Raw genomic sequence first — 16,543 nt, 5'->3', positions numbered from 1 at the left:
TTGCTCTTCATACAGCACTCCATATGTTTTAGAAACTAATGACAATCTGTTAAACTGCAAGTCTGTCTAAATTAGGAGGTTAAAACGTGTTCAAATGCGACTCTTTAAGTAAAAGGCTGCTAACAAAGCTACTTTCAGCTCCATTTGGTTTGTAATGGCCACCATATTGCAAATTAACAATGTGTGTGAATGTGGTCTGAATGCCAAGTTACTCTAAATGCACTATACATACCTTGTTCCCTCTGATGCAGCACTACTCAAGATTTGAGTCAGAATGAAAGTGACTGGGGGTTTACGCGATGTTCTGTTTTTAGTGATCCAACTTTGACCTCGGATGTCTACTTGAATCTGTGTGGACGTGACAACCTCTTTCGCTGACAATATACGGTAGGAAGGTAGACCCCAGGACAGATTTGTAACTACACTTAAACAAAAAAGTCACACACCATTAGAGACTTAATGCATGCGAGTCACTTTGATGCATCGATGGCACGGTAACAAAAACTTGGGACAGACAGCCAGACGAAGTGAAGCAAAAAAAGTCAAACTGTGCCAAAATAAGAAGACCCGAGGGTAAGAGAGGAAGGAAGAAAGTGGGATGGGGAAGAAGAGATGGGGGAGGACAGAAGGATGAGGAACGGCGAGAGCCTAAATGACAAGCTCTCCACCTCTCCCCCCTCTTCGCGTTATCCTACTATACCCTTCTCGCTGCTCTGTTATTCCACATCTCTCCATCCCTGCCCCCATCTCTCTCTCTCTCTCTCTCTTTCTCAATCTCTCTATTCTCCTGCTCTCGAGCCGACCTGCTCAGACAGGGTTCAAGAGTTCATGCGCTTCAAAGGCTGCAGTGTGGAGACTGCATGTCATGTGGGAGCCACAGCAGCCTTGCCTGCAGACTTCACAGACAGCTGCTGCTACAATTGATCCTCGACCAGCTAGCTCTCAGTAGTCTCAGCCCTCCAATCGTTGAAAACTGCAGCATACATCTGACTCGAGAGCAGCATACATCTGACTCGAGAGCAGCATACATCTGACTCTAGAGCAGCGCGCTTGATAAGGAACCCGATATGGCCCTTATAAAAGTCGTGCTTGAACAAAAAGAAATGTGACACAAGCAGAGCAGATCCAAGGCTAGGAGAGCTTCATTAGGGTCAAGACAAAAGAAGGCTGTCTGTAATTCAATCACTTCCACATATAAAACCACCTACCCAGGAACAAACGCATACAGCGCGGGGCAAAAGGACTCAACTGTGCGTTTCTGTAAATAGAAATATAGGCAGTGATAAAGAGCGGGTGAGACAGGGAAAAACATGTGAAGGTAGGGAGGGTGGGAGTAGGAGAGGTCAGCGAGCGGCCACACCGAGGGAGCATGATGAGGACACCGTCAGAGCACAGCTTAACATAAAGTAATACTGTACACAGTAATCCCAGTGTTGTGGTTTAGAATGGTGAACTGCTTACACTGTCTGCTGTGATAAGCCATATTGAGTAAACGGTGAATCCTTTTATGTGAGATAAATAAACACAATCACATTAAAACTGTTGCAAAAAGAAGGCCTAGATATTTAATGGATATCATGTTTGGATTTAATATATAACAAATGCTATTATCAGTGCCCCCTCTTTTTAGTTTTTGGTTCATTCCTTAAATTGCTTGGTGGCGTTTTCTCCTGAAACCAAAGGAAACTAAGACTGTTGATATAAATACAACTATTTCTGTCATTTTTATTTAATTGAAGATTAAATCATTCTCTGTCGTCACATAAAAGTTGCTTGACAGTATGAGCAGTGCTTCGACATGGTGAAAATTGGCTGTTTGGGATATTTTTAAGTGAATAGCTGTAAAAAGGATCATGTTTTCTTTTCAGTGCACCATCATTGAGTTGATAATTAATTCAACGATCATCTTTTGTATTAGAAGTCTGTGGTTCACATTGCATAATAGAGCTGACTAATGTAAATAAACGCATTCTAAAACCAGAAGACACAAAGAAAATCCCACATTTGCAGCAATTTAAGGAACACTGACATTAAGTCGTCCTTCATCCGTCATCCTAAACTGCTTCTAGACTTGAGGAAAGCCTTCCACTTTGATTGACTAAATCCCTGCAGCTACCTGAAGGCAGCAGGAGATGTAAAATGTGTGTTTTTATCTGAAACAAGTGCTGCATCAAAGAGCAGAGACATAACACGGCATGATCCACTGTGGTTACCAGGGTGCAAAAAGTCTGCATACACAAGGCAGGTCTGTTACAACATGGATGGTATATCTTGTGCATGTTGAGACCAAAATAAAGTGTAACAGTGGTATGGCAAGAGTAGAACAAATCCCCCACAAAACTCTCGATGGAGAGTCGAGTATCTGTCAGATTATCCAGCTGACAGTGAGGATATCCACACTGCAGGCTGACAACATGTGGTATGTCAGTCAGTTGTGGCTCCTACAGTAGAGGCAATGTGGAAATCTTTAGAGGGGAGGCCAGGTGGAGTTGGCATGCTTTGATTACAAACAGTGTTAATTATCACTCAATCAATCAGCGTTGGCCACTGCTGCACGAGCTGCCAATGCTTCTGCAAATCAACCCCCACTTTCCAGCTTTTTACAGCATTCAGCTAATTGCTCTGACGCAGAGACAACATGAAAACATTACAGTTGTCTTATAAAACCATCAGCTTCAACCATCACTGTGGACTAAACTGGGAATTAACACCTGTTAATATTACATCTACATTTGAATATAAACCAGATAAAGCTCTGATGCACAGTATTATGTTGATTTGTTCCCGCTGGATGTCTAAAGAAGGTTGTTTCTTTCTATAAAAATCAACAAAAAGAACGTCATAACCTACAAATATGTGGCTGTCAGTTTTTCTTTTAAGGCGTTCTGCTCCTTAGCGGTCAAAATGGCTTAATGCAACTTTTATTAGGAACGTAACGAGCAGTGCTGAGGCGAGAGGGCCTTTAAAATGTCCTCAGAGATGGAAGGCCTGTTCCTTAGGAATGAGGAATGAGTTAAGCAAGTACAAAGTGTGATTTCACACCTATAGTGAGGGTGGCTGCATGGTGAGTGGGTGGCACGGCTGTTACCCACACGATGCCAGTCTGCCAGGGCACCACCTAGGGCCCTGTACCCCCCCCCCCCCCCCCCCCCCTTCCCCCTCCCCCTCCCTTCCTGTGACGCCATGTTCCCCTTGCCCTGCAACACCAATGCCCATCTGCTTGGACACGTTAGCCTCTGGCGCCAGGGACTATTTAGCCCGGCGTAATTAGCCCCCAGACACCAGCAGCCTGGTTTTAAACAGATGTGGGGGAGGTAGCGCTTGCAAGGCGACTCAACGCGACCGAACAATGTTTGATAAGGAAGAAAAAAAAAAAAGGAAGGAGAGACAAGAGAAGAAGAAGTGACCTAGTTAAAGGGATGATGCAACTCATGTTACAGCAAAATGGGCAGTAATGATGACAGCCCCACTTGCTCGGACTGCCCAATGCCTCGGTTGAGGAAGGACGAGCAGCAGAAATCTAATTAGGCTTTGTCCATTTGCTCTACGACAAGCAAGGATGAGGAAATGAGCGCTTTTTAACAGACAGAAAGCCATGATCGGAACAAAGAAAATGCTTAGTCCTAACTCCCCAATGTGATTTCCCTATTCAAGTATCCTCACTGGGTTATTGTGCTCTGCCGCTGACCTTTAACAGGGGACAGAGGGAGGTTACTGTGGAGACGCCCTTGAACCTCATGACCGTAATCACACGTGACCGTAACGGCATTGACCTTTCCCCGGCCGTCTCCTTCCCTCCCCGCCATCTTTTTCCTCCTTCCCTTCCCCCCCAGGGTCATTTGAGGGTCCAGACTCTTGTCAAGGCTGTCACTCTAGACAGCCCTCTCCATCTACCGCCCCCGCTGTTGCCATGGCAATGGACGGCACTGCGCTCCGAGGACTGTGTGAGGGGGCAGAGGGAGCCAGCGGACGGATGAACGCTGCAGCATCTTTCCCTAACCTAGGTCAACCTTGCAGAGCTGGTGTAAGTGAAGGGTGGGGATAAACGCTGGCCATGCTGCTTGGGAACCAAATAAACTGGCAGGATAGCATCAGTGCAGGGATTGGAAATGGCAGAAGTGATGAGAGGAAGAGGGTGATGAAACAAAGAACATAGGTGGATGCAGTACAGTGGAGGAATTACACACTGCCCACATCCTCCCAGCTTCTCTCTGATTTAAAACAAAGGCCAGTTCTTAAATTAGTCTTCCCCCCCCTGTTGTTTTAAAGCAGTAATCATGTCAATGTTCCTCAAACGCACACACAAAAGCAAATGCACACACACACTGGGAAACGTGACCTGGGGGCAGGCAGTGGAGCAGCACACGTGAAGTACCACAGAGCTCCCAGCCAGCATGAGTCACTCCGAACACCGGTCAACTCGGAGAGAACAATGGCAACCGGTGTGTGAGGTGTCCGTCAAGCACACACACTGGCACAGGATGAAGAGCCGCGGAGAGTAACACCCCACTGCGCCACCACTTGTGCTTTTTTTTTTTTGACGGTATGGATGCATATTTGCACACGCTTGTCACATTGTTATGCTAATCATTACAATGTTGAAAGCAAAGTGGGTTTTTTTTTTCTAAAGGAGAGGTAGGTCATGAGGTCTGCTGGGTATTAGTTGAACTGAAATTTAAAAAACATTGCTTAATTTAGAAAATTGCATACAGTTTATTATTCAAATAAGGACAAATATGTGTATATCCCTAGGGAAGCCAGCTCTGTTGTTACATACTTCAGCGTGTGTCATCTTGACTGCCTGAGAGATGCACTCCAGCAGCCCACAGCGGACTAACACCTGTCCATAATACACTTGAACTTGACCTGGCATTCAGTAGTGATTTTGGAAGTAGGCTAAAAATAAGCAGTGGCTTTAAACTTTATTTAGCAGCGACACAGTGTGTGTTGTAATCGAAGAACAATGGTTGAAACAACAACACAAGAGCAGCAGCGCACACAAAGTGCTGCAAAATACATGACTAGGTTTGAATCCCTGTTACCAACATTCAGAGTTCAGACCTGAAGCTGTAAAGGCTAAATCATGCAGCATTGGATGATGTCAGAGTGGTCAATGCAGGTTGACACATGATACGTTTGAAATGTCTTACTATTAAACTGTTGTGGAAAAAGGGTTGAGTTTCAAGTTCATTATAGTAAGCAGATAAATCTACTGCCCTTTAATAGCTTTCAAGCCGTTGCACAAAACAAAGCTGAACAAAATCTATACGGACGTCTGGTTCACAGACACTAAGACGCATATACTGGGACTGCAGAGAAGCACCAAGACACGTAACTTAAATATCATCACAGAGAACACAAAGCAGCCACCATCTGGAGCAAAGGCCTCAGAGACACATCACTACATCACCACATATGCTTTCCCCCCACAGGTATACTTTGCTCACCTTTAAGAAGCCTCCAATTTGAGCTTGTTAAGGTGGAAAACAACAGAACCCTTTTATGGCAGTCAGAGTCACAACCTTTAGCCTAAAGCTAGCCTCCAGAGCTGCTATTAGCTGTTCTGAAACTCAAACAGCTGACCAGCACAAGGAATATCAATAACATGGCCTTTTTCTTAGAAATAGTATATAGGAGGTGACTGTTTTCAAGTATATTTGCTCTTATATAAAACTTAACACATACTGCATATGCACACAATTTCCAGATCAGTTTTCAAGGAACTCTGTAGATTGTTGAATAGGTCAGTTTGAGAACCATAAAGCTAATTAGCATCGCCCCCATTTAGATGCACAGATCTACAGTATAGATACATTATGTTCACAGCCTACCTGAGAGCTTCATGAGCAGCTCAGAGGCCACCTTAATGTTGATGTCCTGGTTCAGCAGGTTGTTCTTCATCATGGGGCTTCCTTCCCTCTGCTTCAGGGACCCCAGCCGCTCTGCTGCCCCCATTGGCCCGTTGTGGCAGAAAGTCGCAGGGAAGCTTGGCTGTACCTGGCTCTGGGACTGGGAGGAGGGCCTGGGGCTCAACGCTTCCTCCGCTTTGGGCTCCTCCTTCATGTGGAATGGAGACTTGAGCGTCTCCCTCTGGTTGGCCGCTGCAGGCAGAAAGCAAACAAATGTGAGGAATGAGAAGAAATGTTGAAAAGTATTTGAGGAGAGCCGGAAGAAAAAGGACAAATTATGTTTTTGGTAGGTTTTGTATGTAAAAGTATTACTCAAAAAGCTCTTAAGATGCTTCAATATCCTCCACAATATCAACAACACAGATTACAAAAAAGTAGGTCAATCTCCCACATTCACTATATAACTTGTTTCCTTGTTATCTCTTTTAAAAAGGTAAGCTCACATTCTGATTACTGCTCCTACTTATTTTGCCATTTTGAATGCGAGTTGACCATAAAAGGTCTTCCCTTTAAATGTGACATACATATCAAGCTTGCATGCACCCAAGGGTCAAATACTGCATTCTGTATACCACTCATCCTTCCTCTTGTGTTGTGCATCCATCTTAAGTTGATAGTGGTGCTAAGTGAGCAAACAATAACAACTTAAGTTCAGTGCAACATGCCACAGGGACATTAAATCAAAAGTTCTTATGGAGGAGGATACTTATGAAAATGAGTATGTATTTACACAAAATAAAGTATAACACGTATACATGCACATGTAGATTAAATGGCACAACAAAAGGACCCACAGTGGATTTGTACAGCCCCATCGCAGCAACAGTGGAGTGCTGTGGGCCGATACCGAGGGTACAACCTCATGACTGTCCTTCTCTCTCAGTCTTTAGGGCATCCGCATAAAATTCCCCAATTCATTTCCCTCCTCTTTTCTCCTTCACACTGCCCCCTCCCTATCCCATTAATTTCTGCACTCTTTATTCTCAGCTCTATTCTACTTTAAGTCTGGTTTCTTTATCCCGTCTCGCCCCGGACGTCGTCTGAATCCTCTTCAGACATAAGGACATAAAATAACTCCTGTACTTCTATAGAGAGAGATAGCAATCAGCTGACGTCTTATCTGCCATCTCTGCAGCCTAGGTTAGGGAGTGAACTGTCACATGGATCCCTCTGCTCTAAAGTCATCTTCAAGAGAAACTAGGCCACATCTAATCCGCCTTAGATGAATAATTAATAATTAGACATGGAGCAACTTCCGATAGCCGCCAAGAAAAGAACAGCGGGGCTAGCGCCTCTCTTTGTGTCTCTCAGCACATTCTACTACACTCTGTGCTAAAACGAAGGTTTACAGAAGCAATAGCTTACTACATTGTGATATTTACAATGGCTTTAAATATGTGAGAGTAGCTGGAGAAAAGTGTTTTAAAATAAAAGGTCTTTGCCTGTGCAAAATGACATGATATCTTCATTTGATTCAGTGCAACTATGGAAACTGTGGTTTAAGGATACTATTGTCCACTATTGTAACCTGATGTACAATGAGTGAACCAAGCCACTTTTCAGAAACAATTACAGCATTGTAAGTGCTTCATTAAGTGGATTGTCTGTTAGCAGAACAATACAGCACTGTTGCAAAATATATATCTTTACAATAAGCATAGTATTGAAAACATTTTAAAAGAGTCTTTTCAAAAATGTTTGTTATATAAATTGTAGATGAAGGTAGGGAAGCTCTGTCTGGTTATACGAATTAATTACCATTATATAAGTTATAACTTTATGACTTATTCGTTTTGATTAGATTATTAGCACCCACAGTAGAAGATGGTGGGGAAGCTTCTCTGCAGTGTTGTAATTTGCCAAAACAAAGAAGCTACTATGGATGAATAAATATCTGTATACGTGGTGTTGATTTAGATTGCTTCAGACGTGAGTCACAAACAGAGCCGCGTTGCTATAGCAAAGTTTAAGAGGCAGGCCCTCGCATGTGCAAATGAAAACCAAATGTGGCAAAGGTTGCTTTCTATATTTGTCTTTGTTAATTGTAAAACATATAAGCACCTCAAGAGTTATTTTCCCCCCACAGCAGAAAATCTATGTAAGATGTTAGATGTTATTCTAAGTAATTGAAAGGTATCCTTAAAATAAACTTAATTTGATGATGCTTTAACAGGCAGCTGCCAAGGAACTACACCGACAGTACAAGTTAAAGTCTGTAATATATAATGTTCAATTATGTTTAAATTCAAAATAAAATGTAGTTATTTAAATAAACGTACTTAATGAAGTTTGATTGTGGCTGAGTAGGGTTCCAACAAACAGATCTATGTGAACACACTTCACGACCTTTGACACATAAACATTTTTTAAACATTTGTACACTACTACTACTACCTGTCTCACACACACTCACACGCACACGCACACGCACATACATACACACAGGGTTTAGATATAAGAGAGGCTATCACTCTTGGGCAGACTGCTGTCCAGTCTCCTCTGGCCCCGGCAGAGATCCTCACCCGACCGTCTCACCTAACATCTCTACCCGCCACAGGCCTGCCGCCCCCTGCCCACATCATCAATCTGTGCTGGCTGCAGGCCCTCTGATTAATGATGATCTACGCCCGGAGGGATAGAGGGCTCAGGGACAGGGGGATATGGGGCAGGAAAGGGGACAGGTGCCATTGTTTTGACCACCTATGCCACAGTGCCACGCCATGGCGGGCCGAGGCTGCAGTTCAAGAGAAGGGAGAAGGAAGAGGTTCAGCGGTGAGGGGGGGGGGGGGGAGGTGGGCAGTGACCTTCAAGTTCAGGGGCAGTGGCGCAGGGTCGCACCCGGCACCAGCTGGAAATGTCACACCGTCAGATGTCAGCGGGCAGGCTAAGTATAACCTGGTCAGCACCTGGAAGGACGTCCTCTAATTAGAAGCGTGTTGGGCCATGTCGGATCAGACAGGGACAGCGCACTTGGTCACCGCCTTACAACCACACATCAAAATACACTATCCCATTAACACACGCAGACACACACACTTTTCTACATCTTAGGAATAGTCCACATACTACAGTACGCGTGCCTTGCTGCATTCAAGCCATACAAAAAATGCTGGGTTGCACATAACCCACTGACAAATACACACTGAACACAAACTTAAGATCCTCAAATTCTTCTCCTCTGTGGCCTCATGAGAACAAAAACAACCCCAGGACGTGCACTCATACACAAAGTCACACCACTCCAGTGACCTTTTGGATTGTCGCTATAAATAGAGTGTATTTCCACTCAGAATCTATGTTACAGAGCTCAATGAATTATTTAGTAGCCCAATCCGATGGGCAGGTTTTTTTTGTATTCCTCTAAACTGATGGCTCAATAACAGAAAGCCTGAGCACACTACCAACAGTAACACTTCAGCCTGCGATGCCAAGCTCACACTTTGGGCCTTTTGTCCGTCTGATTTTCACAATCACAATGGCATCATGCGCAGCAAGTTTCTGGCAGATCATCTTGTGAAGTGAACACAGATCTGTGGCGGCGATGGGCATCTCTGGGTGACTGGGCATTCCTTCTACGGGCGTCCTGTCTGTGTAGGTACGTAACGCAGGCCAATTCCAGCTTCCTGTGCGTGATACTGTAAGGTTAGCTCTAGCTCAGGGTTGACGATGCTATCAGTTTGTCTCCATGTTATCACACCCTTCTGACACCTGCCACCAAGGCACCTTTCATCGCCGTTCCCCTGTTTCGCTCCCCTTCACCGTGATTCTCTCTCGCGCCTCATCCGTCTCGCTGCCAGGCGCTTGTCCACTCCGCCTCACCTCTCGCTCCGTGGCCAGGGCTGCCGTCAAATAACTTCATTAGCTTTCCACCTCTGTCATGCCGGGCTGCTCCCCCTCTGACAATTGGCTGCTGTTTTCTCCCGGAGAAAAAAAGAAGCAGCACAGGGCTACATGGGGCAGGTTGAGAACCCAACAATAGCTGACAGTGTGCTAGACACTGGACAGTGATACTGATGGCTGCAGTGGGGATGTATGGACCAGAGGTCACAGACAAAAGGCCTGCCTGTGTCTGCTCATGCAGAGCTGGAGAGCAAGAGACATGCAGATGAAATCTAGATGTTAAAGTGACAGAAATATAGACCGGACATTTCCAAATTCTACTTTCTGTGTCAACTAAGATCTGGTGCAACGAAATCAAAGTACCTCTAAACTGCACGTCTCAACTACTACATTAAAAAGATGTGCATTGGTTTTTTCAAACACAATCCCACAAAAATAATGTCCAGATATTCGATAATGGATAAAAGACAGTGGAAAAAAATCTATGTTATCAAAAAAATATTCAAAGTACTCAAGGTTCGTCATGTACACTGATCAAATCAGTTTACTGTAACATGCTACATGCTCTCCCAGGAAAAAGATAAATAAGACAACTGCAGAATGACAGATGCAACACCTCCTACAACCCCCTGCATGCCAATTATTCACACCCTGCCAGGGTCAACTCGATGTGCCTGTGTCACCGCAGCAGGGGTTTGGGGATGGGGGGAGCCTTTGGAGGATGTGCAGTGCCCACTGTCATTATTAACTCAGGGTCCACTGGGCACAGGGTAGGGGCTGTGCATTTCAAAGTGCCTCTGCGGCTTTCATCTCTGAATCAAAATGTGGATCAGACTAGATAGCTAACGGTTGTGTCAGCATGCAAGGATAGAAATCAAAGGGTATCAGTAGAACACTCAATGGAAAGCAGAGCAACCCAAAAAAATGATATGCTTATGATGTCAGAGGTCAGGAAGAGTTCACTGGCTTGTTATGCCTGGGGAACTCAATTCAACTCCCTCTTTGCCTCTTCCTCTCTCTCCCTCACTTGCTGTCAATTTATCTGTCTCTCTTTTTTATAAACCCCCCACCACCCTCTCTCCTCCCTCCCTCTCCCAGGCCTTGTGGAATTGAGGCACTGAGACAGCAGTGTAAAAGCAGGAGGGATGAGCTGCTCGTGTACACATTCAATCTGGGTTGGCAGGGAGGTCAAAAGAAATGGAGTCTAGAGGTCCCAAGAGGAACTTCCTCACCTCTCCCTCCCCCACTGCTCCGTGGCACGGGTAAGTCTCACAAAGATCTGAGCCCAGTTCTTCACAGTTTCATAACCCGCCATCTATAACTCCACCCCCCAACAAAGGGAGAACTTTGTGATCAAACAGGCAGTATTCATTAAAACCCATCATCATGCATTCAAGTTCAACATCCTCTCGTCCTGTCTTTTTATATCCTTCCTCACTCTCCTTGAATGATGCCCTGACTAAGATGTCCGCCACTTGACACTGGACTGACATTGCGAGGAGCCATCTTGGCTCCTCTGGGAGTTGCCTGGGCTTGATTGTGCAGTCTGGGAATGAAGTGCAACTGGCACCCAGGGGGCATCCATTTGGAGCCCGGGCGTGCGAGATCGAGGGGGAGTTAACTAAGCCAGCAGAGTCCCCGTGCATCCTGGCGGGGTCACGGGATTGCGCTGAGGGCGCTAATCATTTCAAATTATGAATTCCTTTTTTAATTATGAATTATGCATACATTTTTAATTAATCGAATGTTCCCAGGGTTTTTTTTCTCCCATCCTCGCTCAAGATCTCAATCTAATTACACAGCATTAAGTGGAAGAGTGGCAGCCGTAGCCTCGACCCCGACGCTGAACCTCGGTCAACCTTTTTCCATCAATCTTGCCATCGTCTCCAAGCTCATCCATTGATAATTTGCAACATTGTGAAATGCATCTAAACACGGTCTGGAACTAGTTTACCTTAGAGCAGCATGTTTGTTAAGTTTGTTACAACAATGCTGTATAATCATATTAATAAAGCACCCTGCAACAAATACAAATGGCAGATAAATGTAATCACAAGTTAAAGGGGACCTATCATGCAAAATGCACTTTTGTAGGTCTTTTATACATGAACATGTGTCCCCGGTGTTCCAGGGAACTCACCAAGTGTCAGAAAACACAACCCTCTCTATTTTCCTCCATACCCAAATCTCTAAAAAAGGGGCTGCAACGGATCTGATAAAAACTGATCCAGATTTGAACACTGTCCTGACGTCAGGACAGTGGCGCTACGGCTATTGGGCCAACTCCACCAATCAGGAGGAGACAGCCACGGCCATTGCCGTTCGAAAGCGCTGGAGACGCTGTAGTACATATGCCAGGCCTGTAGATGGGGCTGTTCTCACAGAATCAGCCCTTGCAAAAACAGAGCTAAAAAATGTCAAATTGAGCAAAATGAGGCATGGCTAAAATGCATGATCTGTTTGGTATTTTGAAGGAAAAAAAAGTATAAATATGCCTTTATATAGGTATGGTCCTACACTATATTATTCAAATATAGCATGATAGGTCCACTTTAACTTCTTTAAAAATGTTCGAGAGATGATAGAAAATGAATTACAAATATTACTCATACACGTGTCACCATTTTGACAGTCATAATAAAACCGACACAGGAGAAATATGCCTAGAGGTTATATCTCTGATAAAATGTGAAAAATTAATCCCTCAACAACTATTGTGGAGGTGCCCTTGAGCAAATGATTCAGTCCCCAACTGCTTCAGTGGAGCTACAGTAATCAGGGTCCAACAGCAGAGGACTGAGGAGGTACTGCTGGCCGGGCAGACATCAAGTGTGATTTCAACTGTGCGCAAAAGGAGGAAAACATTCACAGCATTCAACCTTGAATTGAAAAAGAATCTCTAAAATGTTAGAAGTATGTAATATCATTTGGATATTGTAATGATATTTTTCAAGATTATACAATGTAGTTACAAAACAGACCATTTATTTAGCAGATTAGATATGAACATAGTGTAAATGCTCTGATTTGGGTCATTACTTTAGTGCTGCTCAGTGGTTCTTCAGTTGATTATTATGGGAAAACATATCCCCATCGGCCCTTAGCTAAGCATTGTGTAGCGGCAAGAAGACACAGAAGCATTATTTATCAAATGTAAGAAAAAAGCTACATTTTAGAATGTCTCAGTTTACTGAATCACTGAAACACTGTTACTATGCTAAGAATGTTTTCTCCTTTCTTTCTTCCAACACACCTTCATTATACACTACACAGAAGTGGCAGGACACAAGGAGTGTGCCTAATGTGATTTTCAACCTAATTATACAGTATATATATATATATATATATATATATATATATATATATATATATATATATATAGACAGTATGCGTTTTGCAAGACTACACAGAACTTAGCCCCCTTTTTGTCATGTAGGTGTCCCCAGTTACCGTATATGATGAACAGTCAGAGTGCTTGGTGCACATGATCTAACTTTTACATAAATGTTGCTTTTTGACTAAAATATGTGTGTCTGTTTAAAGTTTCAATGCTCAGCAGATTTCTAGGAAACTCATCTATTCATTTAAAATGGGGTTTTTCTGAGAGCTAAATGTAATCAATGTGAAAATAACCGTATCCGTTTGGTCAAATATACAGTATCATTTGTTCATATCAGAATCATAAGGACACGTTTTGAATTCTTTCAGTGTTGCCCTAACAAGTTTAAAAGGCATGTGGTACTTGTGAAAAGGCTAAAAGTCCATGGCCTATTTGTCTACAATACTCATGGGAGAGACACTGAAACCAAGGTTGTGAAAAACCCTGTGTACAAGTGAAGGCATCCCTGATATCCACCATGATAGTACAAGTCTGAGAAACAACAGCTCAAAAGCATGTGCCTGAGAGTAAGACCCATGCAGCTTTGGCACATGTTGTATAAACTATATTTAATTCACTGTGGAAAGGATTATTCCAGCAGGATTCTACTTTGTTTCCTCTTAATGCCCATAAAACGTCAAATCTCATTAATGTTTTTTGATAGTGTCAAAAGCTAAAACTGTCGATTCACTAAAGGTTTGAACTAAGTCTCATTTTAGGCTCTCATTGTTTTAAAATCCATTTAAAACGGCTCACAGAGAGAGACTGCGGCCTTGACCTGAAACGATAAACATAAAACTGTTTACACTTCTTAAGAATGTTATTTCTGGTGACAGTGAAGAATCAAAACAAAACTTATGGCAAAGGGGAGACAACATCTAGCTCGAGATCTGAAAATATGTCTTCACGTTAAAGTCGGGAAGAAGAGAAAATACTTTTTATAAAAGTGCAACTGCAATGACTGGAGTTATAAAGTCAAGTTGAGAAAATGGTACAACAAAAAAAAAAGGCTAGAAGTGTCTCTATCAACACTGAATTTCAATGTTTACTCAAAATGATATTGCATTTTCTTCTACTTTGAAATAATATATTTTCTTTCGTACTTTCACTTGTGTACATTTGACCGGCAAACCAACTGAATTGTTTTAAAACGTGAATATTTGATATTTTCTTGGTTTTCTGTGATATGAAACTGCATGCTTTTTACTTTTTGACTGTTTAAACAAAACAAGACATTTCCAGATGCCATCAAGGGCACTGCAAATTTATGACGGACATTATTTTTGCTATTTTCTGACATTTTAGTAGATCAATTATTAATGTAATTAAGCATTAGTTTCACGCCTAGAGACCACTGCATTTGTTACTTCATTAAAGAAAATGTAGCTGACCTGAAAGCTTCATAAGCAGGTCAGTGGCCGTCTTGGTAGTGATGTCAGGGCTGAAGATGGAGGCTATGGTTGGACCACTAGGACTGGATCTGAGCCCGGATCTGAGCCCGAGCCCGACCCCGACCCCGGGAAGGTCCAGGGAGTTGGCACTGCTGATGGGACGGTCCCTGCACATGCTGAAGGGGGAGAGCACGGACAGATCTCTCTCCTGCGGCTCCTCCTTGATGTGGACGTGATTGGACGAGGCCTCGAGCGAAGGGGACACCTGCTGCCGAGAGTCTGAGTGCAGCGGCGACATCTCCGTCCCTCTGAGGTCTGCGGAGCCGCTGTCACCCATCAGGGAGCCCTCGCCCTCCGTGTCCGTGGTGAGCTCTTCTTTCACCTTCACGTCTGTGCGGGGGAAGTGCTGGTGGCAGCGCATGTGAAGCTTCAGGCTGAAGTGTCGGGAGGAGGTGAAGGGGCAGAGTTCACACTGAAACGTCTCACCCCGGTCCTGGTGCTGATGTACCTGGGAAAGGGGGCAGGTTTATGTGTCAAATCCCTTTCTTTTTCTCTGGCACCACAGGACAGCAAGAGGATCGGACCCTTTGCTTAATTTCAGTTCCACTTTATCTACAACAAACATGCAGTAGAATTAGAATTGGGAGGGATGAAACCCTCTTTTAATGGTCACACATGCACACAGCACACACAGTGAAATGTGTTCTCTGCATTTAACCCATCCTAGTACCAGGAGTCTAGTACTAGGAGAAGTGGGCAGCTATTGTACAGCGCCCGGGGAGCAATGGGAGTGGGGGGGGGGGAAGGGGGGGTGTCCGGTGCCTTGCTCAAGGGCACCACGGCAGGGCAGGAGGTGAACTGGGACCTCTCCAAGTAGCAGTCCACACTCCACATTTTAGGTCTGGTCGGGGACTTGAACCGGCGACCCTACAGCTCCCAGTCCAAGCCCCCTACTGACTGAGCCACTGCCGGACAGTACGCTTTAATTGTGCCATGTAGAGGATATATTATACATTTAACTAAAGCATGCATACCCTTTAATGTTAACAATTATATTCCAAGAGCCATAATAGCCACTAATTAAACATGATGTGGTGGGAGGGGGGACAGGTGATGCAGGGGCATAAGATAAAGCAAATATAGATTATCTTACCTTCATGTGGGACTTGAGATTGTCTTTGCGAGCGCAGCGGAAGGGACACAAGGGACACTGGTGGCTTTTCAAGCCTGTGTGGATCACCATGTGTCTCTTCCAGTAGCTCTTGCGTTTGATGACCAGTCCACACACAGGACACTGGAACGGTTTGCCACCATCCTCAGGAGAGCCTTCAGGACACAAAACAACATTGTTAAGAGTAGGGTCATTAGGATTTTAGTGTGTGGAGAAGATACGCGCAATGTTGCTGAAATGCCGTTTTGTTAATGTGTAGAAATTAAAAACATGCCTTTACAAATACAGACTAGAATACTCACAAATCTGGAAGAGACAACTACCCCTCACCTAATGATGAAAACTATCAAGGGAAATGCCAGCTGGAGGCAATGGAACAATGGAAGTAAAAACTGAAGCATGTTTTAGTATCTCGATTATTGTTGTTGGCTTCATATCCGGCATCCATTACTGTTTAATTGGTCTTATTAGAAAGAGGCATGATTGCATTACAAATTCTACAAGGGACTGTCAGGATGGCTTCATAAGTATTCCAGTGCCGTTCCTTGAAAAACATCTGGTAATCAGTGTTTGGTGAAATTACTGTGCTCAGCCATTCATTGACCTGAGGTGTAAAACCTCGAGACTGCCTATTTGCAACAATAAACCGCCATCTGCGGCCCAACCTCTCCAAGCACAGCAGAGAACACAATGCAGAAATGACTTCTGCTTATTCTGAGCTGAGCCGAGTGAAGCTGAAATAAAACAGGAGAGGAAATGTGCGTGATTTTAGTACCTTTATCTTTGTACTTAACTCTTCTGTTCCCATCACAACCATGTTTTTTTGAAAAAAAGGGAAAAAGCTTTCTGTAGA

General features: G+C 43.9%; 1 protein-coding gene across 1 annotated transcript in view; it reads right to left on the bottom strand.

Moving 5' to 3' along the window:
* znf827 (zinc finger protein 827) overlaps positions 1 to 16,543 on the bottom strand; it is a 67,562-nt gene that overhangs the window by 29,152 nt on the left and 21,867 nt on the right. Inside the window, 3 exon segments of the mRNA XM_034129972.1 lie at positions 5,832 to 6,101; positions 14,520 to 15,027; positions 15,673 to 15,845. Coding sequence (XP_033985863.1) covers positions 5,832 to 6,101; positions 14,520 to 15,027; positions 15,673 to 15,845 — 951 coding nt within the window.

This window comes from Trematomus bernacchii, unplaced genomic scaffold, assembly GCF_902827165.1.
Source record: "Trematomus bernacchii unplaced genomic scaffold, fTreBer1.1, whole genome shotgun sequence".
In the NCBI taxonomy this organism is placed as follows: domain Eukaryota; kingdom Metazoa; phylum Chordata; class Actinopteri; order Perciformes; family Nototheniidae; genus Trematomus; species Trematomus bernacchii.
The sequence above is the reverse complement of the archived record's forward strand: the minus strand, read 5'-3'. Positions and strand labels throughout refer to the sequence as shown.